This window comes from Eubalaena glacialis, chromosome 15 (assembly GCF_028564815.1).
Source record: "Eubalaena glacialis isolate mEubGla1 chromosome 15, mEubGla1.1.hap2.+ XY, whole genome shotgun sequence".
Classification (NCBI taxonomy): domain Eukaryota; kingdom Metazoa; phylum Chordata; class Mammalia; order Artiodactyla; family Balaenidae; genus Eubalaena; species Eubalaena glacialis.
The window spans coordinates 11,448,156-11,475,361 of record NC_083730.1 but is presented as its reverse complement, the minus strand read 5'-3'; the positions used below and the strand labels follow the sequence as shown (position 1 = coordinate 11,475,361).

The 27,206-nt window shown below is 36.2% G+C and overlaps 1 protein-coding gene across 1 annotated transcript in view; it reads left to right on the top strand.

The window, feature by feature from the left end:
• Positions 1-26,295, top strand: part of CDH7 (cadherin 7) — a 118,362-nt gene extending 92,067 nt beyond the window's left edge. Inside the window, exons 7-11 of the mRNA XM_061170268.1 lie at positions 3,075-3,211; positions 4,491-4,612; positions 5,295-5,412; positions 9,582-9,833; positions 25,714-26,295. Coding sequence (XP_061026251.1) covers positions 3,075-3,211; positions 4,491-4,612; positions 5,295-5,412; positions 9,582-9,833; positions 25,714-26,207 — 1,123 coding nt within the window. The 3' untranslated portion in view covers positions 26,208-26,295. The remainder of the gene's footprint in view (positions 1-3,074; positions 3,212-4,490; positions 4,613-5,294; positions 5,413-9,581; positions 9,834-25,713) is intronic.
• The last annotated feature ends 911 nt before the right edge of the window (positions 26,296-27,206 follow it).

Below are 27,206 nucleotides of genomic sequence, written 5' to 3'. Positions count from 1 at the left end.
GGAAAAGTGTTTTTACAAAGAAGAGAAGGGAATCGTGGGAAAGGTTTTGGGGGAGTGCGAGTAGTTAAAGATCACAAAGGGGAGGGTAAACCAGCCGAGGTGACTGAAAGGGGCAGAGAGTGAGGTAGGAGAACAACAGGGAATATGTGGTTTTAATAAAAGCAGAAGGAGAATGTGTTTTGAGGAGTTGTCAGTGGTCAATTGTGGTAAATTTAAATGAGATAGAAAGTAAGAAAAGAACAGAAAAGTGAACAATGGATTTGACAATATGGAGGCCAACGATGAACTTGACACAAATGGAAGAAATTTGTTTTTTAAAATAGAAAACACACATGTTTTTGATTCAAATAAAGCTATATAGATGGAAAAGGATCCAAATCCCAGGAAAAACATTCTTGAGGTCAGCAGATAGGATGGAGAGCTCAAGTAGAACGGTTTGATTTTGATTTGAATAAAGACACTTAGCTACAATAAAAAGATGGTAAGTAGAGGGTATGGGGAAACTCAAGATTTATTTTTCCTCTCATATCTCATGTAGCACAGATCCTGGAGGTGAGGGTGAGTACATTTTGTACTGCCTTTGCCATTTTCAAACAATTTAATTTTCTTTTCCCTTTCAAACTCTCAACTCTTTTGTAGAATGCATCACCATGCTTTACTCAAAATCTTTCATGTTGCTATCAACCATCAAATATATAGTAATCACACTGATTTGTTGAGGATTTTAGTACGCAGATTATTTTATTTCTCCCCACCGTCACTTTTGGCTTCTCACTTTCTTGATCGTCTTGACTTTAGTGATCTGTTTCTCTGCCTCAGTTTTGTCATAGATTCTTATGAACATACCCTTGGCTTGCTAACTCTCATAGATACACTGCTGTTGAAAATCGACTTCAGGCGTCTCATTCTCTGTCTGCTACTTCCCACTCCAGCAATTCTGCATCCTGGTAAAGTCCTACCACCAATTGGTGCTACCAGAATCTTCTCGATGTCAATCTGCCTTCCCTTATTTCCTCAGTTCTCTCTTACAAACTTAGAGACCGTGGACCTTCATTATCATCACTCACATGTTGGTACCCTTATCCTCCTAACCCTCCTCTCCTCTCATTGTCCATGACTGGTTAAACCCAACCCTCTCCTTTTTATGCATCTTCAAATACATAGATGAGAACAAAGCAAGACAGACAAACGGGATGACTGGTTTTACATTAAGTCAATGGACATAAATCTCAAAGGGGCAATCCACGATGCTCAGCTATTCCATTATATTCTCCCTAGTATATGCATTTTTGTCTCTTCTAAAAAAAGGAATTCTCTCTCCTCCTCAAACCACCTTCTCCTCTCTGTCTTAGCTGACAACCTTGTCTCCTGTGCCATCAAGAAAACAGAAGCCATCAAAAATAACTTTGTAATATTCTCAAATACCTGTTGCTGCACAAAGACAATAATATTTGTTGATCTGTGGTCAGTTTTTTGGTAACATTTTCCTATGCCTTCTCTTTCCTTTTTAAGTTTCTTGCATCTTGTTATATAGCAGACTAGTAGTAGATGATTCTATTTAATAATAGTAGTTGAATTACTACGGAAACAGAGAATACTTTCTGAAATTGGGTGTGTGTTTATCTGTTTGTTCATTTGTTCATTTGTGTAATTATTTGTTTTTAAATGAGAGTCCTTATTTCACCCACCTAGAAAGACAAGGACATTTGAAGATAGTCATTAATGAGGGAAGGGTGAATTTTGTATATGAATCAAAAAATAGCATAATTGAACAAGAATACAAGTAGAGTGGTAGTTATTTACTAATATTTAGATAGAGATATTTTGAGAAAAGCCTTTACATGCCAAAATATTTATGTAATTTGAGGCATTCTACTTTTTAAAAAAATTTTATTTTATATTGGATTATAGTTGATTTACAATGTTGTGTTAGTTTCAGGTGTACAGCAAAGTGATTCAGTTATACATATATCCATTCTTTTTCAGATTCTTTTCCTATATAGGTTATTACAGAATATTGAGTAGAGTTCCCTGTGCTATACAGTAGGTCCTTGTTGATTATATCGTATATGTTAATCCCAAACTACTAATTTATCTCTCCCCCCACCTTTCCTCTTTGGTAACCGTAAGTTTGTTTTCAAAGTCTGTGAGTCTGCTTCTGTTTTGTAAACAAGTTCATTCGTATCACTTTCTTAGATTCCACATATAAGTGATATCATATGATATGTCTTTTTCTGTCTGACTTACTTCACTTAGTATGATAAGCTCTAGGTCCATCCATGTTGCTACAAATAGCATTATTTCATTCTTTTTAATGGCTGAGTAATATTTCATTGTATATATGTACCACATCTTCTTTATCCATTCCTGTGTTGATGGACATTTAGGCTACTTCCATGTCTTGGCTATTGTAAATAGTGCTGCTATGCACATTGGGGTGCATGTATCTTTTCGAATTATGGTTTTCTCTGGATATATGCCCAGGAGTGGAATTGTTGGACCATACGATGGTTCTATATTTAGTTTTTTAAGGAGCCTTAATACTGTTCTCCATAGTGGTTGTACCAATTTACATTCCCACCAACAGTGTAGGAGGGTTCCCTTTTCTCCACACTGAGGGGTTCTGCTTTGAAACATGTCTGTGGAACCCTGGTCAAGGCCCCCGAGTGAGCAATATAAAAACAGAAAGGTTAAGACCAACCTGGTGTCAGATGTCTACATATGTTTCATTTTAGAGGGACCTCTAATCGTGACCAGGGCTACTAAATCTGATGTGAATGTTTTTTAGGAGCCACAGTTTGGAGTTTATAACGGCATATTCAAATCCACTGTGAAGATAATTATACTATTGTCTTTATTTTGTACTGTTGGACGGAAAAGTAGAGATTATTGACAAGCAGGTTATGAATCAACTGGAACATTGGTGAAGTTTTAAACTAAACATATTTTATGTTAGTATGACAGATCATGGAGTCAGCAGAATTTCGTGATTGGCTGTGCAATTAATGAAATAAATTCAGCAAATTATAATCAAACAAATATTGAAGTGTTTGTTTTTTTAAATATTCAATTAGGTATTCAATTGACAGAAACACAGACTTGGAGAGATACTTCAATATTGATGCCAACAGTGGAGTTATTACAACCGCCAAATCTCTGGATCGAGAGACAAATGCTGTTCATAATATCACAGTCCTTGCAATGGAGAGCCGTAAGTTGTAAGGTTTAACATTAAATTAGGATGGAGGACATTGAGAGTGGAGAATGGGTTGACATGAGTTTACAGTTTTGACTTGAATTTTACTAGGTGTTTGTTTGAATTCAGCAAAATTTTGAAATTTTCTAATTTCAAGCTGCGAAATATTTATATTCTCTAACTTTATTCGCTAATACTTACAAAGTTAGTGAAAAGAGGTTACCGTAAAATAATGGGCCCGAGTTACCCTCAGAGGGCTTCTGCTTGTTTTGTGGTCATACTTTATGTGCTGCATTTATGCTGACATGGGGTTGGTCCAGTAGTTTACAAAAAAATAGTAAATTGATCTCTAACCAGGACACCCAGATTTCTACATTCTCATATTGAACTAATTTTGGTCCTTGATAAGAAAAACATTGAGAGAACAATGCATAATTATAGTGTGTGCATGTTATATACATATGTAATAGGTACATAATATATACACATATTCATACAAAAATCGGCTCTAGCATCAAAGAATATTGAAATTCCTGGCTTATTTGTCACTGTGTGTGTGTGTGTATGACATTTGGATCAGAGTTTCCGTTGCTCCCTTTAAAGTCTACATTGTTGTGGTTCTAGATTTTATTCAACTCTTAGTCATTTCCTTATTAGATTGTGCTTTAGAGAGGCAAACATTTTTGGTTGATTCTAATCGTTTTAAATATGAGTTTCCTAAGTAAGATGGGGTTGGACTAATAGCTTTACTCTGAGAACAAGCAGACCAGCAGACCATGGAGATATTGTGGGTTCAGTTCCAGGCATCACAGTAAAGTGAATATCACAATGAAGGAGTCACACAGATGTTTTGGTTTCTCAGTGCATGTGAAAGTTGTGTTTATACTATACTGTAATCGTTTAAGTATATAATAAATAGCATTATGTCTAAAAAAACAATGTTTACACTTTATTTAAAAAATACTTTATTGCCAAAAAATGCTAACTGTCATGTGATCCTTCAGCAAGTTACAGTAGGAACATTAGGAACATCAAAGATCACTGATCACAGATCACCATAACACATAAAATAATAATAATAAAGTTTGAAATCTTATGAGAATTACCAAAATGTGACAGAGACACAAGGTGAGCAAGTGTTATTGGAGAAATGGGACCCATTGACTTGCTTGATGAGGGGTTGCCACAAACCTTCAATTTGTAAAACACACAATATCTGCAAAGCGCATTCAGGTGAAGTGCAATAGAACGAGGTGTGCCTGTAAATGAAAAAAAACGTTTTCCCATTTATTAGAGAATCCATCTCAAATAGGAAGAGGCTACGTGGCCATCACTATACTTGACATCAATGACAACGCCCCTGAATTTGCCATGGACTATGAGACCACCGTTTGTGAAAACGCCCAGCCAGGCCAGGTGAGAGTCTCCAGAATACCAGGCTCCTCGTTCGTGATTTCTTTAAAGATGCCCGGCAGCAGTTGCCTTTGAAATCCTGCCAGCTTTAAGATAAAATATAATCAGCGTGTTTCAGCAAAACTAACGCTTTGATGTGTAGCATCAACTAATATTAAAGGAACTTTCAAATTCTGTTTAAGTGGGATGATGAAAATTCCTCTGGAAGAAAAGGTAAACGTTGTAAAAGCCGTGCTAAACGGTTAAGGGCTTAGGCTTTTTTAAGGAGAAATATAGCATGTTAAGCTCGATTGGGCCGCTTCCCACATTACACAGCGGGGCTGAAGTACCTTGAAGTTGTACGAATTAAGTGGAGTGTAATCTCCTTGTGGTTTGGTCTACTCATCCATATTGTCAGTGTCCTGTGATGTTTACTGACCATGGTATAATCAGTTGGTACAGCTTATTTCTGAGGTTCACAAAAGTAAATTCAAATATGAATTTTGAAAAGGACATGATTTGATTTTCAGAGCCCTTTTTAGATTGGGTTCATATTAGTACACCTGACACTGCCGCCTCCCCCCTCTCCTCACACAGCTCATTCAGGAAGATGGTATTTATCGTCCATGTAAAGTTGCTCTGTCCTGCCTCACAAAACAGCTGAGCACACCAACATGCTTTCAAGTTTCACATTCCCTATTCCTAGGTTATCCAGAAAATCAGTGCTGTCGATAAAGATGAGCCATCCAATGGACACCAGTTTTATTTCAGCTTAACAACGGATGCAACGAATAACCACAACTTCTCATTGAAAGATAACAAAGGTAAGGTATAATTTTTTTCGTCAGAGGAGGCAACAGGTAGATGCTTTCTAAGCAAGTACTTTTTCTCACTCAGGAATGCTGATTATGTAATTTTTTTTTCTTCATACCAGCGAGGACATTAATTAAAGGGCTGTGAGCCCCTTAAGTAATTTTTATCTGTGGATTTGCTGTCATGAAGAAGAAACTGCTACTTAAATCATTTGAGGCCTAAATCCAAAGAAGGGGGGAAGCCATATCCATCTCTCTCTGTCTTTTCTTCTAGACATTTGCTTCCTTACCTGTATACCAAGCTCTTAATCCAGAGTATCTAATCAGTTGAGGACCAGCTAAATGCCTTAACAAGGATTATACTACCTAGGCATAACCTGAGAGGTTAGGAAAATAATTGGACTTAACACATTTCAACCTAAATCAACTTTGACTTAATATTTCAATGCCAACATCAGTTATTGTTTTATTTTTAACATAAAAATAAAAGTAATCCATGCAAATAACAAATATACTCTTTATGCAAAGAAATATAAAATTAAAAAAGAACAAAAGAATTCCCTATCATCCCAAGTCCCGTTTCTCTGCTTCAAAGATAAACACTCTTAATCAGTTTTATAAATGTCATTATAGAAACATTTTTACAAATACCTATAGGTAGATTCTGGTTTTGCTCAATTATATAAACATATATATATACTTCTAGACATAGAGACAGTATATAGACAATTGTAAAAACTTTCAAAGGAAGCATGAGAACTTGCTATCTATTGTCTAATTTTGAATACTCTTCTTTCTCTCTCTCTCTCTGTATAAACAGAGAAAGGAGTATACTCCAACAATATAGGAAATGTAATTCTTCCAGTTTGTGTTACTCAGCTTTCAGAAAAACAAAATGTAGAAATAAATTTGTTAGTTAAGTCTGACTTATCTAAAAATACTTGCTTTCAGAAGATGGACATTATAAGTGCTTTTGCCTGAAGCCACCACTTATTTTACTGCAGGAAATTCAACTTTGGCCTCAGAAATTCAATGTGAAAATAATACATGTTTCTGATCCCACTCCCTGCTAAATGAGGATACTGTCTTTTCCCCGTAGTAACATAAAAGGAAGCACATTCTCTATGTGGGTAATCCCGAACTCTCCGACTTAATCATAGTTGGAAAGGACAATTCTCAGCATTTGCATTCATCCAGCACAAATGCAGAGAGGGGAGTTTATGATTTTCCCAAGAAGGGTCTGAACGTTTCCCCCATTTGTTATCATCCAGCACCACCATGACTGTAGGACAGCACAGGCACTAAAAATGGCTGGATTTCCAGGACGTTGACACAGCCACACAATTGAAAGATTTCCCCAAGGGCAAGCCTAGAGCTCCCTCGTCTGTGGGAATCTTGGAGGAAAACATACGGAATAGGAAGAAAGAACGTCAGTGCATCCGTTGACTTCCATTTTAGGAAGCACATACAGAACGTGATGAATTTTATGATCTCTTTTGTGAACATTATGTTCCTCAACATAGGAACATTGCTGTAAATTTAAAAATCACATACGTCAGATATTGGGGATTTTAGCACGTGCTCAACGTGTCGTGTGTGTGTGTGTGTGTGTGTGTGTGTGTGTGTGATTTGATGTCAGGCATGTTAGGATACAAATCAACAACTCTGAAAAAACTTTGTGTATCAAATCATAAATATGTATAACATCTGAATGGTTGGAAGGCAAAGACTAGGGGTGTGTGTGTCAAGGGTACAGAAACATACTCAAGACAATATGCTTCAACAACTCCATGAGTAGTGTTTTAATGAACACTCTTGAATTCATACATTTTAAAATAAAAGATTTGTTTACATAAAAACCTACCAGCTGGAAGCTGAAAACCAAACACTTTTCTTCCTACTACATTTATAATTCCAGTCTCGTGTGCTTGCTGTTCTGTGCTGTTTGAGACAGAACAGATTTCAGCTTGCTCTTTCATTAGAGTATTGTTCATTCTTTCATGTCATTGGATAAAGCACACTGGGTAAAACTATGGTCCTGGTGTTCCTTCTTTTCCATTATATTTTCATTAATTGCTCTAAATTTTAAAATCGCATAAATTCCATTATTAATTAATTAAGAAGTTAACTGAACAAATTGTTAGCAGATTCAAAAATCTATTTCTGGTATAGAAATCACAGTTGTGTCATACAGACTTACTGATCACCGTTAAAAGTTTCATAATTACTATAATAGGTTAGATGAAACAGAAGAATATATTATAAATTAAACACAAATGACCTATTTTATCACTGACAAAATGTTTATATACATGGTGTTTTGGTAACCCTATGTACCAGTACGGATTTTTAAAAATTACACAATAATTCCTCTTTTGAATATGTATGCATACTCATTTTAATTAAAACTAGAGTGGCTTATTTTACTTCTTTCTATTTTGGGCTTGGAACTTGTCCAAGAAAAGATGGATTGGAAATTTCAAGTATGGTATCTGATGATGATGCAAAAATACTTAACCTGTTAATTTTTATCTTCTCTATAAGCATATGGTTTAAAATGTTAAGATTAGTAAAAAGGTATATGTAATTTTTACAAAGTTGAAGGTAATATAATAAATGATGTATAAACATTTTCCCGTTCAGTTTTACTTTATAACTGTTTCTTTGGATATAACCATATAGCATGACCTAAATGTATTAAAATGTATTCACATGAACCAATATTTGGAAATACGGCTCTCTGTCAAAAGAAGCTGAGGAGAGTGACTTAAGTCAGATAAAGTTTTTTTTTTTTAATTTATTTAGTTATTTTTTTTTAACATCTTCATTGGAGTATAATTGCTTTACAATGGTGTGTTAGTTTCTGCTGTATAACAAAGTGAATCAGCTATACATATACATATATCTCCATATCCCCTCCCTCTTGCGTCTCCTTCCCACCCTCCCTATCCCACCCCTCTAGGTGGTCACAAAGCACCGAGCTGATCTCCCCGTGCTATGCAGCTGCTTCCCACTAGCTATCTATTTTACGTTTGGTAGTGTATATATGTCCATGCCACTCTCACTTCGTCCCAGCTTACCCTTCCCCCTCCCTGTGTCCTCAAGTCCATCTCTACGTCTGTGTCTTTATTCCTGTCCTGGCCCTAGGTTCTTCAGAGCCATTTTTTTTTTTTAGATTCCATATATACGTGTTAGCATATGGTATTTGTTTTTCTCTTTCTGACTTACTTCACTCTGTATGACAGTCTCTAGGTCCATCCACCTCACTACAAATAACTCAATTTCGTTTCTTTATATGGCCGAGTAATATTCCATTGTATATATATGCCACATCTTCTTTATCCATTCATCTGTCGATGGACACTTAGGTTGCTTCTATGTCCTGGCTACTGTAAATAGTGCTGCAATGAACATTGTCCTACATGACTGTTTTTGAATTCTGGTTTTCTCAGGGTATATGCCCAGTAGTGGGATTGCTGGGTCATATGGTAGTTCTGTTTTTATTTTTTAAGGAAACTCTATACTGTTCTCCATAGTGGCTGTAACAATTTACATTCCCACCAACAGTGCAAGAGGGTTCCCTTTTCTCCACACCCTCTCCAGCATTTATTGTTTGTAGACTTTTTGATGATGGCCATTCTGACTGGTGTGAGGTGATACCTCATTGTAGTTTTGATTTGCATTTCTCTAATGATTAGTGATGTTGAGCATCCTTTCATGTGTTTGTTGGCAATCTGTATATCTTCTTTGGAGAAATGTCTGTTTAGGTCTCCTGCCCATTTTTGGTTTGGGTTGTTTGTTTTTTTGCTATTGAGCTGCATGAGCTGCTGGTATATTTTGGAGATTAATCCTTTGTCAGTTGCTTTGTTTGCAAATATTTTCTCCCATTCTGAGGGATGTCTTTTCGTCTTGTTTATGGTTTCCTTTGCTGTGCAAAAGATTTTAAGTTTCATTAGGTTCCATTAGTTTATTTTTATCTTCATTTCCATTTCTCTAGGAGGTGGGTCAAAAAAGATCTTGCTGTGATTTATGTCATAGAGTGTTCTGCTTTCCTCTAACAAAAAAACCGTTTTCCTCTAAGAGTTTGATAGTGTCTGGCCTTACATTTAGGTCCTTAAAGTTTGGTGGGACAGAGTCCATCAGAAATCTTGTGTTCCATGCATTTTCTTTCTTTACTCTAGACAACACAGCCTCAATTCTCACCAGGAGAAATGGCTTCCGGAGACAGGAGCAATCTGTTTATTATCTGCCAGTCTTCATCGTGGACAGTGGATCACCATCACTTAGCAGCACCAACACCCTCACCATCCGTGTCTGTGACTGTGATGCAGATGGGGTAGCCCAGACCTGCAACGCCGAGGCCTACATCCTCCCTGCTGGCCTCAGCACGGGAGCCCTGATCGCAATACTGGCCTGTGTCCTGACGTTACTGGGTAGGTACTGTTTGCAGTGCTTGCTCTGTTAAGAGCAGTCACAACACCATAGGTCAGAACTTCTTTCTTTTCCTCTTCATACCTTTTGAGAACATATGCAGATATTCTAATCCATGGTATTTGGGTCACAGAGCAATCCATGATCATTGGCCACACTTTCCAGTGATAACTCAGAAAAATTATCAATTTCATTTTTTAAAAAACAGTGAAGATAAATGGCTTATGTTTAAAATTGAATCTTTTCAAGATTTTAAAAACATTTACTATATCTCCCAGCTGTTTGCTTTAGAATTCCGGGAACTGTATTAGAGTAAAGAGAATTTTTTCTGTGTTGCTTTGATAATATGCTTGTTTTAGAAATAATGGCCTTGGGTGGAATCTATGATATTTAATTCCTTAAGACATGAACATTCTTTATATTAGTCTCTATTCTTGCCTGTGTGTTTGAAATACATAATGAAAAAAGACCAATGAATATGGGGGCTTAAAAAAAAAGAAATGATGGCTTTATATCCTACCTCTCTTAAGAAGAGATTTAAGGTGGGTTTTATAATTATTTGCGAATCTTAAAAGGTTTGAAATTTCAGCAGTGCAAAATTTCCCAAGAAGAATTTACATTTATTTGTACTTTTCCATGATTACTTTATTATGTGGTTAAGTTGGATTTATAACTCATATTAGAATTGCAGTTTTATAAGAGATTATGCAGCATCCTTTTAAAAATTGGGAGGTATCCAACATGGGCATTGGGTAATGCGTTTATTCCTTTACATTCTGTGAGGACAAAGTGTACCTTCCTACAGCAAGGACAATAAGCATTTAATTTTGCATCTGAGCCTGTACTCTGTGTTTTCTTGGGGTTTAATATAATTTGTAAATTCATTTATATTTTTGTAAATGCAGAATTTAGCAATGGGAGTCATAATTGTATAATGTTTAAAAACAAGATTTATGGAGTTCGATAAAACCTAGCTTTTATGACTGCCTCCAATATGTACTAGCTCTTCACCAGGGGAACATTACTTCTTCTAAGGCTAGCTTCTTAATCTCAAAGGGGAAAAGAATAGAACTAGACTCATAAGGTTGTTGTGAAAATTAAAGGAGATAATTCATGTGCCAACCATCTAGTTGAACATTCAGTAAATTTTAAGTGTTATCAATGAAACAAGTTCTCAACCTATTAACCAAGCTAAGACATACTCACTAATACACTGTGTAAATGATCTCATAAAAATGGAAGTTATTATCTTCTATAACTTCAGCTAACCAAATAAATCTAGAAGGGAATAAACTTTTTTTTTTCATATAGCTTCACATAGATCGCCAAAACTTTTAGAAATTCATTAGAAATGGCAAATAATTCCCAGTTAAAGTCTAAGTAGAGTATAAGGGACTAAGTAAGTTTTGAAAAATATGGAACCATTGCAAAGTGCTTATTATTTCTCTATCAGGTTTCAAAACATATTAATAAGAGGTAAGCTGTGTATTTATTTTATAGTAGCTGTATAACCTAGATGAGAAGATAAAGATTTTCCTTTGTGGTGTTTTTCTGTTTGTTTTTTAATTTTATTGGCATATAGTTCATTTACAATGTTGTGTTAGTTTCAGGTGTACAGCAAAGTGAATCTGTTTTATATATATATAAAAGAATGGAGATATATATTTTTTCATTTTTTGATTCTTTTCCCATAAAGGTTATTACAGAATATTGAGTTCCCTGTGCTGCTCTGATCTTTATGATTTGTTTCCTTCTACTAACTTTAGATTTTTTGTTCTCTAGTTGCTTTAGGTGTAAGGTTAGGTTTGAGATTTTTCTTGTTTCCTGAGGTAAGATTTTATTGCTATAAACTTCCCTCTTAGTACTGCTTTTGCTGTGTCCCATAAGTTTTAGATCGTCATGTTTCGTTGTCATTTCTCTCTAGGTATTTTTTTTTATTTCCTGATTTCTTCAGTGATCCATTGGTTGTTTAGGAACATATTGTTTAGCCTCCACATGTTTGTGTTTTTTAGGGTTTTTTTCCTGTAAATTTATAATCTCATAGCATTGTTGTTTGAAAAGATGCTTGATATGATTTCAGTTTTCTTAAATTTACTGAGGCTTGATTTGTGGCCCAAGATGTGGTCCATCTTGAGAAGAAAGTGTATTCTGCTGCTTTTCGATGGAATGTCCTATAAATATCAGTTAGGTCCATCTGGTCTAATGTGTCATTTAAGGCCTGTGTTTCCTTACTGATTTTCTGTCTGAACGATCTGTCCATTGGTGTAAGTGGGGTATTAAAGTCCCCCACCATTATTGTGTTACTGTCCGTTTCCCCTTTTATGGCTGTCAGAATTTGCCTTGTATATTGAGGTGCTCCTATGTTGGGTGCATATGTATTTACAATTGTTATATCTTCATCTAGGATTGATCCCTTGATCGTTATGTAGTGTCCTTCCTTGTCTCTTGTAACAGTCTTTAAAGTCTATTTTGTCTGAGTATTGCTACACCAGCTTTCTTTTGATTTCCATTTGCGTGAAATGCCTTTTTCCATACCCTCATTTTCAGTATGTATGTGTTCCTAGATGTGAAGTGGGTCTCTTGTAGACAGCATATATACAGATCTTATTTTTCTATCCATTCAACCAGTCTGTCTTTTGGTTGGAATATTTAATCCATTTACATTTAAGGTAATTATTGATATGTATGTTCTTATTGCCATGTGTTAATTGTTTTGGAATTGTTTTTTTAGGTCTTTTTTTCTTTCATTCTTTTGTTTTGTGATTTGATGACTACCTTTAGTGTTGTGTTTGGATTCCTTTTTTGTGTGTGTGTGTATCGTTTTTTGGTTTGCAGTTCTTATGAGGTTTTGATATAGCTATATATATATATATGTATGTGTGTTTGTGTGTATATATATAGAGAGAGAGAGAGAGAGAGAGGAGGTTTCAAGTTTCTGGTCTCTTAATTTCAAATGCATTTCCCATTTCCTGTATTTGTACTCCCCTCTTCTCATGGTTGCTGGTTTCATATTTGTGTGTAGATGATTTCCTACTTTTACTGTATGTTTGCCTTTAGTGGTGAGCTTTCCCATTTGTGATTTTCTTGTTTCTAGTTGTGGCCACATTTTTTTTTTCTTTCCTGCCTAGAGAAGTTCCTTTAGTGTTTGTTTGTTGTAAAGCTGGTTTGGTGGTGCTGAATTCTCTTAGCTTTTGCTTGTCTGTAAAAATTTTGATTTCTCTGTTGCATCTGAATGAGAGCCTTGCTGGGTATAGTATTCTTCGTTGTAGGTTTTTCCCTTTCATCACTTTAAATATATCATGCCACCCCCTTCTGGCCTGCAGAGTTTCTGCTGAGAAATCAGCTGATAACCTTATAGGGATTCCTTTGTATGTTGCTTTTCCCTTGCTGCTTTTAATATTTTTTCTTTGTATTTAATTTTTGTCAATTTGATTAATGTGTGTCTTGGCATGTTACTCCTTGGGTTTATCCCATATGGGACTCTCTGTGCTTCCTGAACTTGAGTGTTTCCTTTCTCATATTAGGGAAGTTTTCAGCTATAATCTCTTCAAATATTTTCTCAGGCCCTTTCTCTTCTACTTCTGGGACCTCTATAATGTGAATGTTGGTATGTTTAATGTTGTTTTAATGTTTTATGTGTTTGTGGTCTCCTTTTTGCAGGCTGCAGGTTTGTATTAATAGTTCCTTTTACTTCTGGTGTCTGCCCCCTGGTCGGTGAGGATGGTCCAGGGACTTGTGCAGACTTCCTGTGGGGAGGGACTGGTACCTGCCCTGTGTCCAAAAAGGACAGAGGTAGATGATGTGTGGATGACTCCTTTTGAACTTAACTAGCTTATCACAGACAGTTTAGAGATTATACCTTACTTCAAAGGAGTAAGATAAAATTGTATTACCTAGAATTTAATCATACACGGCAGTTAACTTCTTTGATTTTTTTAAAGGGTGTCTCTCTAATGAAGGCTACTTCATTTTAGAAAATACTTCCATCTGTGACTTAGGCATTCCTTGCAATTTATATTTCTTGGTGATTCTAATTCATTTAAAATAATTACATAGCTGTTACTGAAAGTAAGTGAAATAGTTGTATTAGACTTCATTCTTGCATATGATATATATGAGTGTGTGTGTACAGACATATATTTCAGGGTAAAGTCATAGGTTTGGGGGATTTTAAGTATGACTACTCTTTGTTAAATTTGAACATTTTCCTTATAGAGACGCTAGTTGAGGAATGCCTCTTGCACTTCTAAAAATCAAATGTTTATGTTCCATAGTTTATTTGTTTTTTTAAAGTTTCTGCCAAGTCTACAAGAACAAGTCAAAACAGAGCCTATTGTACGGAAATACAGTTTGGAACCAGGTGCTTCTGTCTAGTTTCCTTTTCCCAGTAAGGATTCTGCCTAGTAATCTGTATGTTCAAATGTTAGCATTTCAGTTCAGAAAGAGTCTCTTTGCACCTGATTTCTTAACTTTTTAGAGCAGATAACTAGGACCTTTTACTCTTTTGGTTCTGTCTCTTCTGTTATAGGCTCTGAGTTTTTATGACAGGTGCCAGAGCCAGTACTCAGGGGTGCAGATGGGATGCACAGCCTGGCATGAACCTGACTTCTGATACACAAATGACTCATTTTTTATACCACCTCATTTCTAGACACTAGGTATCAGTGTTTGTAATTCATTCCTTTTCAGGGTTCCGAACAAATGTTAGAAAAAAGCAAGGTGAAGAGGGGAGAAGAATTTGAGGATCAAGTTCAATTGAAGAGTGAAACTGGGGACACATCTGCACTTTAGACACCTAAAAAAAGCATGCTTCACTACATGCCAAGTTTGTGTTCCACTGATGTGACAAATTAAAGCTACTTGTAACATAGAAGGGGGTGTACTGAAGGTTTCAGAATATTACTGGGAGGCATCACAGAAATAATTTCCAGCCCTTTTCAGAGGAGGAAAAGGAGGTACAATTTAGTGGCCGTTAAGTCATCAGATTCTAGGTCTCCTTTTCTCAATCATCACTGCTTTTGGATTAAACTAAAAGAAATACACCTTGAAAGTATTTTTTTAAAAGCTGTTCACCTGTAGTTCTTTTTTTCCTCAAGATTTGAAATGAAATTGGATTTGTCACCTGTATTTGTATTCTTCTAACTTTCACCTGTATTTGTATTCTTCTAACTTTATGGGTGAATTCTTTTCTGATTTCTCTCTTCTTCTCACTCTTGCTGTCATCCTCTCTAATTTATTTGCACCTGAATTCTCTCAGAGATGATCCAAAAATCAGAACATGAGGTTTCCTTTATTTACACTGAGTACACTTGAACGGGAGATGTTATTTTCATATTCAAAGTTCATGATAAAATTATCAAGCAGATGCCTCAATTATTTTTCATGTAGAAAAATGTCATCAATATATGTCAAGATAGTTTAGTATTCTAAGGCTTGAATAACTATTTTACTCCAACACAAATTTCATTATGCATTTTTATCATAATTAATTTTTTTTTTAATTTTTTAAATTTATTTTTTTAGCCACGCCTCACACCATATGGGATCTTAGTTCCCTGACCAGGGATCGAACCCATGTCTCCTGCATTGGAAGCATCAAGTCATAACCACTGGACCACCAGGGAAGTCCTGTCATAGTAAAATTTGTAATTGTTGATATACCCAGTTTTTTTCCTACGAGGCTGAAAGCACTTAAAAAATAAAACCCAAAATCTATGAATGACTGACCTTAAATAATTACTTCAGTGGTTTTTCCAGAAATAACTGGAAAGTATTTCAGTTGTTTTGTTTTAATGTATGGTGTCAATATTAAATATTGCACATCTATTCAGAGAATATTACAGCTAGTTTCTTTCTGTTAGTCTGTACAGAGGAGCTTTTTCCTGTTCACTAAAATTGTCACTGAATTGACTATCTATTAAGTTTTGTTCTTTCCCTATTTCAACCTTTAGGTCCAAGTAATTGAAGTCCTATAACATCCCCTCTAGCTCTTCAGACACAGTGGGGATTAATTAGACTGGCCCACCTCCAGGTTTGAGAAGGCATTTGTGGAAACCACTGTCTACTACATGGAATTCAAGCTTTTCCAGTTCCAGTGTGTCCAGGGTAGCCAGCTGGATGTTTAGCTGTCATGCATCTTTTCGCTTTTCTTCCCTGATCTACCAAGACCTAAACGGTATTTGCTCTGCTCTTAACTGTGGAGACCATTCATGATTTGGTTCAACAGGAAACTATTTTCCTGGTTTTGTAAGTGATAGTGTTACTTAAGCAAAAAATATTAAATTGCAGAGAAAATAATGAGGGTAATATGTAAAAGATAAATCCCCCTCGTAATCTGTAATGAAAGAACATATTTGACATAGCAGTCGTAGTGGTAATAGCAGATGTGTTTCTTTTCAAACAAGTGCAAGCATACTAAACAGTGAATTACACTGAACAAGTTCATACTAAGTGCTTTACAAGTGTTGTCTAATTTAATTCTCATGTCATATTTCCTAAGCAGGTATTATTAAGTATTGTTATTGCTATTCCTACTTTTTGTATGAGAGAACTGTATATTAGCGGAGACATGTACAGTGTTATAAGGTGTCAGACCCAGGACCCAAACACAGCCCAGACTGCCTTCTGGATGTCCTCTATAAGGTATTTTTCCCGATGTATTTTCTAATCTGAAAGACCTGTGTGTCTCTGGCAGCACCTGTAGATCTGTGGATATGGCAACTCCATCTTTGTTTCACATAGTGGCTTTAGGACGTCTTTGGTGAACTCTGAGTGTCTAATTTAAAATGCCCTCCACTTACACAATTCTAGACATGTCCTCTCAAGGTTGGGAGTATGTTAAATATGAGATTATGCTTCATTACAACCAAAATATACCAATTGCCTTTGGGCATAAAATATTCATTGTACTTAGGTCAGTTTTTCTGTCTCACATGAGCCTTAAATGAAATCATTCTAACTCACATATTTAATGGAGAGGAATTTTGTGATACTTGTTCTGGGAAAAGGAAGGATCAATTTCAATTGTGATTAAACTTCTTCCTGTCTTGAGACACGAAAAACAGTATCTCATATATGCAGATGTTTTGCAAATCTCTGGTTTGGATCTTAAACAGCAGATCTAGATAGGTACAGTCATTGTTCTGGTGGACTGCTGACATGAGAAATCTGAAATTATCATACACTGAACAGTCGTCCTACATTCCTATCTCTTATCTTGATTTAGTGCCTACTTAAGTGTTTTTTGAGTGTAATCAGTCAGCCTTCACTCTTCTGTGTGTTCCATCCTCCATAGCCAATCAATCAGTCCCTAAGTGCTGTTAATTTTACTTTGGTTCTTGAATCTGTGTCTTTCTCTCCCTTGATGTTGCACCTGATTTTGTCCGTGGTCCATCTTTCCGCTCCTGAATTATGGTAATTTCCCCAGTCTCTGTCAGCTCCAATCCAGGACCACAGAGAGAGTAAGCGTTTTAAAAGCAAATGTGATTGCGACGTGCCCAGCCTAAAATAAGATTTCTGTGTCTTGCCCATTGTCTACAGACTAGAATCACCTTCTGTCTATGACCTAACTGCTCCCTCCCAGTTCAGCCTTTTCTCTCTCCACTCACAGTGTACTTTAGTCAAATTGCAGAGCTGCACTTTCTCAGACTCATCCTGCTTTGTTTTGCCTCTTCTTATATGCCTTGCTCCTTCTTCCTGGAATACCTCTCCCCAGAATCCACAAATAGTAACTCCTTTTTTGTAGTCAAGACTTACTTCCTTTGCTTCTGAGTCCAAGTTGGGTACTGTTCCTATGGGCTGCATAACACCTTGTATAAAACAGTCTTAGAGCATCCTTCATGGCTGATTGGTTTGTCTCTTTGTCTATATCCTCTGGTGGACTCCTGCTTTTGGAGGCAGTGACCAAGCATTATTTCATCATTGTATACATAGCATCTCATAAAATGCTGATGTGAAATAGAGAAGGCATATGATACATGCATACTGAATGAATCCATGAATGTTTAGATGTACTCAGTAGTAGAAAAGAACATTAGATTTTGTCATTTATCCATAAGTAGTATTTCCATTGGACCTGAATTTTCCCATTTCGTAACATTTTACAGTTTTAGGCCTTTTGAGATCCAGCCTATTTCTCTAATTCTTCTGGAAAATTGATATGGCACAGGTTAAAAGCATTTAGATTGTATTTTCAGATTAATAGCCCTGGAGTTATACATGGGCTCAAGAAAAAAAATAAGAATATATGATTTTTAGAGTCTAAAGAGAGAAAAATTATTGCAGTCGAGACTAAGGATACTTTAACATTCAGTTTAAATTTCAGTTAAAAATGCTATATTTGATATCTAATTTATCTCAATCATACACTTGAATTTTGTTAATTACAAATCTTTATTCTTTGTGACTACAAAGAATAGAGTGGGTTCATAAGTGCACATTCAAAGTTTGGCCCTCTGTTACTGGGGATCTGACATATCTGATTACACAGCACATAAATCCAGACAAAATGATAAGTTGACTTCTCTCATCCTTTAAATCTTTTGCTTAGATGTCATTTCCAGCGACATCCATCTGTGATCACAGCGCGAATGCACTAGTACCCCTGTATTTTTCCTGTCATATCTTTTGAAAACATAATTTCTTTGAAACATTTCAGAAGCGTCACGTGTACTTACCTGAAATGCAAATGTTCCTCAGAGTCCACAAAGCAAGGCACATTCTGACACCTACTCACCTCTTGGTGGCCTCAGGCTATCTGATCCTTCACTCCCCCAGTAGGAAGCACCACATGGCCTGTTTTTCCATGAGATTCAGACATGCCACCATGTTCCTGAAACCTTCTTTCTGCTTCCCTTCAACCCTGTTGGTCTCATACTATTCTTTATGCCCCAGCTCAGTATTACCTTCAAAGACAGAATGTCCTCACCCACTGATTAAATTAGGTGCTCCTCATGCCCATGAATCTTTATCACAAAAACCTGTGTGTTTCCTTTGTAGCACATATCACAATTAGTAAATGTTCATTTACCTTGCTCAAATATAAAAGCACCTTGAGAGTAATGACCTTAATATCTTTTTAAAACCATTATATTTTCAAGGCCTAGCATAGGGCACCCAGGAGGAAAAATATTTTTGGGAATCAGTGAATAGTACTTATCACACTCTACTGCTTATTTTACTACCTTTGTTATATATTTTAAGCCCCTCATGAATAGGCCTGGTATCTCTATTATTCATTATTATACCACCCAATAAATGGAAGAGAGTAGATACCAAACACATTAAATTAACTGAGGGTTATCAAAATCACGTGTGTGAATGGTAAAATGTATGTTTCTTTCTGTGCACCACTTATATGACTCAAATTTTAGCAAGACCACAAAGATAGGAACTGAACTGTGTAAGAATTTATTATAGAAATTTAGAAAAACATTTTTAACAAAATCACATAGTGCTTACTATGTGTAGCACTACTTAAGTACTATACAAATATAAACTCACTTAATCTTTGTAAAGTTACTATGAGACATTTTCTTTGAAGTAAGTACTATTATTTCCATTTTGGAGAGGAGGAAACAGGCAGGGGGAAGTAGAAGTTATTTAAAAACTAAGTTTACTTGCCCATTGATGTGGATAATTATAAAAAATTACTGAATTGTATTCTGATTGTGCTAGCAATTTTTCATTTAGGTCATTTTTCAGTTACACCTAATAAATACATAATAATTGTAGTATAATAACTTTCACCATTCAATATGTCATTTGGTAATAAAATCTCCTACTATAAGAGTAGTATACCTTAAGACCATATGCAGTTAAGATTTTTCTAGTATTTCCAAATCTTTTGTTTAGATCAACTGTCCAAAAGAAATACATCCTGATTCACAAGTGTGAAACACATATGTAATTAAAAATTTTCAAGAAACCTCATTAGCAAAAACTTCTTAAAAAGTGAAATAAATGCTAATATATTTAATTTAATGCAGTATAAACTATCATAATTTTAACATGTATCAATAAAATTATTAATATATTTTACTTAACAAATTAAGTCTTCAACATCACATGGACATTGTACACTTAGAGCACATCTCAATTCACATTTTAAATAGCAATAGCCACATTTCAAATGCTTGTTCACCGCTTGTGGCTCATGGCTACCATGTTGAACAGTGAAGATTTAGACAAGTCTTTTATGACTAATAAGAAATTCTGAATGTTTATAAAGACCACAGAGCAAATAGTGTTTCTTGGTGAAGGCTTGCTCATCCTTCAAGTCTTACCTTAGTGTCGTCTTGTCTGCGTTCTCTGAGCATCCTGGCTGTACTTTCCTATACATATTTTCTTAGCGTATATTATAATGCTATATAATTGCATTATATAATAATTGATTTTTTTCTTATATAAAATATTGAACTTAATGGCAAGAGCTATCTGCATATCTCCATAGTAGCTTGCCCGTACTTCGTCAATTTAACAAATATTTATTGAAATCTTAGTATCAGGTACTGTTTTTTTGTGCTCTAGATATATCTGTGCAGAATAAGATCACTGCCCTTATGAGGCTTACAGTTTTTGAAAGTCTGTGCTCAGTAAAAATATTGTTGAATTAAATGAAATTCAGGCACTAACCTTTTGAAAAAAGTCTATAAACAATGGGTTAATCTTAAGAAACTGATATTTAACAGGTTTACATATAGTCTTGCAAATTAAAACAAAAACCTTTTACAGATTTTTAAGGATGGGGAAAACTGGCCTGATGGTAGTATACATGACTGAGTGGTTTAAAATGAACCCCAGACTCAATATTTGAAATATGTCAATACATGAATGGAAGAAGTTGTTCTTTAATGTAAGTAGCCTCATTTAGAAGTTGGTATCATTTTGTGGTGATCAGATTACATCTGCAGAATTCTATTAAGTTCTGGGTAAATAATTCTACTGTTAGCCGCTGGGAAGTGGGTTAGGAAAATACGACTAAAATATTGCCAAGGTGATTCAGTAAAAAGCATGTTCCAGGTTAACTGTCTGGATATGTATCTGACACACACCACAGTGAAGGTTAGAATAAAGGAGTTCACTAACTTATAGTATCAACTTCTAAATTTTTCTCCATCTTCTGTTCTGTTTCTCTCGGGTTTGGGAGACTGGTGCTCTCCTGGTCTGCGTGCTTCTTTGCACCCATGCGTGTCTGTACCTTCATACAGCGAATTTCATGACGACTTGCACTCTATTTATCTGTGTATATATAGCCTACACAGTGAGCTACTTGGATGCAGGGAACCTCTCTTGTTATATTTTGTCAGCGCCCAGCACTATTTCCTACATACTGGAATGCTTGGAGAATGTTGCATCGAATGTTAGGAAACTGAATTCTAAAATCAGAAATTAGGTCAACATTATGCATTCTAACTTCTTTTTTTCACATCTACTCTTCCCTACTTCCTTAGTCCAATCAGAATGATTTTTTTTTCGAAAAATACACCTGATCATATTGTGCCCTCCTTAACGCTAGTTGGCTCGTGGGCTGGCAGGGCCTGGCTGGTGCCTGTGTCTCCTGGCTTCCCTCCCTTTTCTTTCTTTGCTCTCCACCCACACGTTGGCCTCACACCTTTGCTCACTGGTTGACTGTGCTGAGAATATTCTTCCATATCACATCTCCACCCTCAGCCTTCGGTTACTCTGCCTTAAGGCCTCCTCTAACCTGTTTCCCCTAATACATAGCCTTAGAAGATCATACTTCCCTCTTTAGGAATAATTATCACTGTTCTACTTTTACATACAGTTGTCTTGTGTGATAAATATTTGTCCACCCCATTTAATTGTGAGTTCCATGAGGAAATGTGTCATGTCTACTGCTATGTGCACCATCGTATCACTATACCAAATGCATAAAATGGTTAGCACATCATTGTGAAACAGATATATAAATTCACAAACCAGCACAATTCAAGTACATGTCTAGACTTCAACTAGACCTAAACCTTTCCTTCTGTCTCCACTCAGAAGTATAGTCCATATGATAGAAAAGACGTATGATAAAACCTCTTAAAATGTATAATCTTGTGCTTACTTAGGCAGAAAATATTCCTTTTAATACAGCGATTATCTCCATAACCTCTGAAGAACAGTTAATACTTGTTCTACGTAAAGGTCAAAATTTATTTTTTATAGCGTGCTCAAGCAGTTAGAAATTAATATTCTCCCAAGTCATTGAAATGTTAAATTGTCTAACCTTCTAAAACACTTCATATTTTTTCTCAGCTTCAGGCAAGATTGGGAAATAACACAAACTCCATAAGATATTAATATCCTTAATGGGCATTGGACCCATGGGCTGACGCACCCCTGGGTTCTCACATTTCACTTTTACTAAACACTATAATTGAGGGTCAAAAGGCAAGTGTATTGTTGGTGGCATGAAAATACACTTACAATAGAATGTAATAATTGTGAGATATAGATATCTATGACAAGATCCATTGTAATTATAGGAAGGAAGGAAAATTGAGAATTTGGAAATGTTTTGCATTCTTAGACACTGACTTAAATGAAAAGGGCATCTAATTCTTACATAATTCTTCTCTTCTTCATACCCTCATTACTCTTGTGCCCATTCACTTCTTCCATCCGTTTTTTGTACTCAATTGGACATTTGCTCCCCCTCAGTTTTGCTCTCCAATATGTGTAACAGATTTCTCATCTTCACCTACCTCCACCTGCCCACCCATCACGATTCTCCCTGATACGTCTCCATTCCATGTCTTACTCGGTTTGATTTCTTAACGAGAAGTCTTTCTTGGTCCACCTTTCTGTTGCAATCACTTATTTCTGGGAGACTATGTAAAAAGTTTCAGAAACTAAAGTATATAAATCTAAAATTCTTTTATTCAGATTCCCTGATGTGTCTTTCTCCAAGCTAACAATTGTCACCTGAGTTCTCAGCTTGTAGCTCAGTTACCTTCTATGGAAGGTCTAAGCTCACAGTGTGATAGAAAGTGCAAAGGCTTTGAAGACAGACAGGAGTACACCTCACCCCGAGTTACTATCAATACACTGACCACAGACAGATTGTTTCACATGTCTGAGACAACCATCGAATGGGAAATTACCTACCCCAGAGAACGGCCGTGAGGGTCACATGATACGTCCTGTGTACAGACCATCATTTTTCACCTTACTGCCTTCTCTCTCTCTCCAGTTTAATCTTTAGTGCACAAGCCCTGGATGCATACTTCATACACCTTCTACTTTGCTTGTTACCTAACTTCGTTCATTGTTTTTCCTTGGTCAGAGGAGAAACACAGTGTCTTCACTTGCTGTATTCACAGAATTTTGAGTTAACATTCTTGGTAGGTCAGAGGATAACAATGAAAACATCTCTGTTGCATACTGGCAAGTGCCTGGCATTCTGTTTACTTCTACCGACATTACTCCCCAATCTCTTTTCTCTCTTTAATCCACCCTGTGAGCCCTGAACTTGGCTATAATTGTCACATATGGCTACGTTCAGTTCAAGTTACTTGCCCAAGATCACACAGCTAATATTTGGAAAGACTGGACTTTTATCCAAGGCCTTCTTGACAGCAAAGCTAAATATTAGTTTTCAAGCTTCATACCAGAATGTTACAACAGAAACATATTAATCTTTTGTAAACATGTCTTTGTTGTAACATTCTAGCATGGAGCTTGAAAACTAAAAGGCTTTAGGGGTGGTAGAAATGCTAATTTTCAGAAGACCAAAAGGGACAGGGTTGGGAATCCACTTCGCAGGGAGGGCAGACGCATGGCAGAATATTTATGGGAACAGACAGGAAATGAAGGGTATTTCATTCATTTCAAAAGCATTGGCTTTTGAACTACATGTTTCCTACTCTGATGAAGCCAGTTGATAACATTTAAATGTAGTAAATAATATCAAGAAAGAAGAGAATGAAGCACTTATGTGCCATAGCAACATGAGAAGGTGGCCAGAAAGTTCAGAAATGTATCTCAGTTTCTAAATTGTAGGCTGTGGATAAAGCTTATGGGGGAGCAATAGGCCAGGGTTAAATAGGAAAGGAAATAAAAAAGTGCCCCAGTAAACAATTGATTTCCCACTATTTCCAAAGATCTCCAATAAAAATATCTTTGTCATATTCCTGTTGATAATAGAGAACAAATGGACACATACTTAAGAAAGCATATACTTTTCATTGACAATAAAATCATTTTGTTTAAAATTAAATAAATCCTTAGAGTTTTGGTTTTTTAAAGCAGATTGAGTTGAAGGCTGAAATATGCTTCACCCCTAGTCATTGCATTTAATTACTCTGAATTACCTTGATGTCTTTCTTAGTTTTATATTTTTATTCTCAAATGATTCTTAATGCCAAAGAAATACCTTAAAAGGTATTTTAAATATAAATATTTCAAAGTCCTTTTTAAAACTATGCTGAGAGTAATGTACCCCAAACAATAATCTACTTAGTGTATATTTTGGGCCTCCTAGACCTTGCAGGAAAAAAATATTGTGATTAAAAATTATTAAAAAGATAACTTACTTGTAGACAGATCATTAAAGATAATTCACTAATTTATATATTTTTGAATTCCAAAATTCAAGAATACTTTCTACTTCATTTTAACTTGATTCAACAGGCCATGAAATCTAATGTGTTCCCAATTCGGCAAGCATTCAGTCACTCATAGTCAGAGCAGAATAGTCACCTTCTTATTAGTGTATAGTCATCCAGCTCTATCTGTAGGGAATTGGTTCCAGGACCTCCGATATACCAAACTCCAAGGATGCTCAAGTCCTTTATATAAAGTGGCATAGTATTTTTGCATATAACCTATGCACATCCTCCCCTATGCTTTAAATCATCTCTAGGTTACTTATAATACCCAGTACAATGTAAATGCTATATAAATAGTTGTAAATTCAATGTAAATGTTACATAAAATAGTAGCCTATGTGAAGCAAATCCAAGTTTTGCTTTTTGAAACTTCGTGGAATTAAAAAAAAAAAATAGTTTCAGCCCGGGGTTGCTTGCATCTTTGGATGTGGAACCTGCAGATACAGAGTGACAACTGTACTTATTAAAAGGCACAAAAGTATATTCAGTTTGTTTAAGGAGTAGCCAGTGTAGTTGTTCTCCTCTGCTTTCCAGTGCAAACGTGCTTTATCATTTATTAATTTTGATAAAGGAAGAAAAATTCCTAATGTTAAAGGGATGATTGATTTCTTCAATCAAACTTTGGCTACTGCTAAAATCTCACAACCTGTACTCTCTCTCTAGGTATAATACATAAAAACCAAGTTCAGTGTTTCATACTGAAAGCGGGACTCTATTATAAAGAAGCTTTTAATGTTTGTATATGGTCTGACATGCTGGATTTTATTTAACAGCTGAGTTTCATAGACAAGTACTAGGCATTTCTTCAAAGAACCCAGCCAAATGCTATAATCCATTTCCTTCTGAAATTGCAGTTGTTAAATTAGACCCCAAACATTTATGAATGTCACTTTGCCTTTCCAGCAATTAAGGAGTTCAAAAAAACAAATCCCTTGGTGTTTCATGGCTTTGAAATTATTTATCCTCCCCTGGCCCTTCCTTTTGCTCTATCAAATGCTTTGGGGGTTACGTTCAAGAGGGAGACATCAATTCTGAACAGGTGTGGAAAAGGGTTTCTTGAGGTATAAAAAGTGTTCTATTGTAAAGGCGTTTTAGCAGTTTTAGCACATTTACTGCTGTGAATTCCCATGGAAGTAGGCGGCCCATTCATTTCCCTTTAAAGGGCAGAAAACTCTGAAATCAGCATCAGAGGCCTCATTTCACCAGGGTGAGGGAGCGGCTGTGAGTTTACTGAAACTTTCCCTTTGCTGTCTCCTTGTTGCAGTGTTGATTCTCCTGATCGTCACTATGAGAAGAAGGAAAAAAGAGCCCCTTATTTTCGACGAAGAGAGAGATATCAGAGAAAACATCGTTAGATATGATGACGAGGGTGGGGGGGAGGAAGACACAGAAGCCTTTGACATGGCCGCGCTCAGAAACCTCAACGTCCTCAGAGACACCAAGACCCGGAGAGATGTGACTCCAGAAATTCAGTTCTTGAGTCGACCGACTTTTAAAAGCATCCCAGATAATGTCATTTTCCGGGAATTTATTTGGGAAAGACTGAAGGAAGCCGACATTGACCCCTGCGCCCCGCCTTACGATTCCTTGCAGACATACGCCTTCGAAGGAAATGGCTCGGTGGCTGAGTCGCTCAGCTCGCTGGATTCCATCAGCTCAAACTCTGATCAGAATTACGACTACCTTAGTGACTGGGGACCGCGTTTTAAACGACTCGCAGACATGTACGGAGCCGGCCCGGAGAGTCTGTACTCATAGCCCTGGAACGTTAGTTTGAAATGTACTGAAGAAAAAGTAAAAGCAAAAAACAAAACACCACTACATACGGAAAACAACTCCACTTGCTAGAGGAAATGGTTGTAAATCTCTCTCCATTTTTAACTGTTTAGGTTTCCGCCTTGGTGAAGCATATCCTCATTAGACTTATCCAAGGGACTGCACTGACCACAGACTCTGAGCATTTGAAGGCTTTTTGATAAAAAAAAATGCTCAGTGGTTTGTGAATAGATAGCAACTCTCAGATACCTGCAAAGGCACCTAACCTCTGTGAGTAAGTAGTGGCCTGTGTTGTCAGTGTGCCCAGGGTGTCCTGTACATACCTTCACGGTAGTGGCAGGGAGGGGAATAAAACATGATATGCCAGGATTGAAGAGTCCTGGAACTTCTTGCATATCAAAACTTGGGACAAATTTAATTTACAGTGATGCTTTCAGCTTGCTAGATTAGAGCATCCAGCAGAATTTTATTGCTGTCAGTGAGCAAATACATTTTATTTAGCACTATAAATATTCTTAGAAAATCCTCCCCAATCCTCCAATACAAGCCAATAAAATTTGGTTTAAGGCAACATAAACCATTGTTTAGCAAATAAATTCTGAAATGTTCCAAATAAGCAAAAGGTAAACCATTCTTAAAGTTGGCAGTCGTTTTGAGATGCTTGTGTAGGTATGAAAAAAAGTTGCTGTCTATTCGTTGTTTTTATTATCTCTTCTGATTTGTACAGGAGACTATCTTTTCTTTTTTATTTGACACATGGTGTTATATTTATTTTGGACCTCCAGTCTCCACTCAGTTCAGGTCCATCTTCCTGCCTCAGAATATTAAGCTCATCAGAACATGCTGATTTTTCTCCAGTCTGAGCTACATGGAGGAAATGAAGCATGGAAATGGGAAAAAAAAAAAAAAAAAAAAATAGTACAGCAATTGAGGCCTGTTGCTGTTCACGTCTCCGAGAGGAACCCAGCTACAAGGACATAC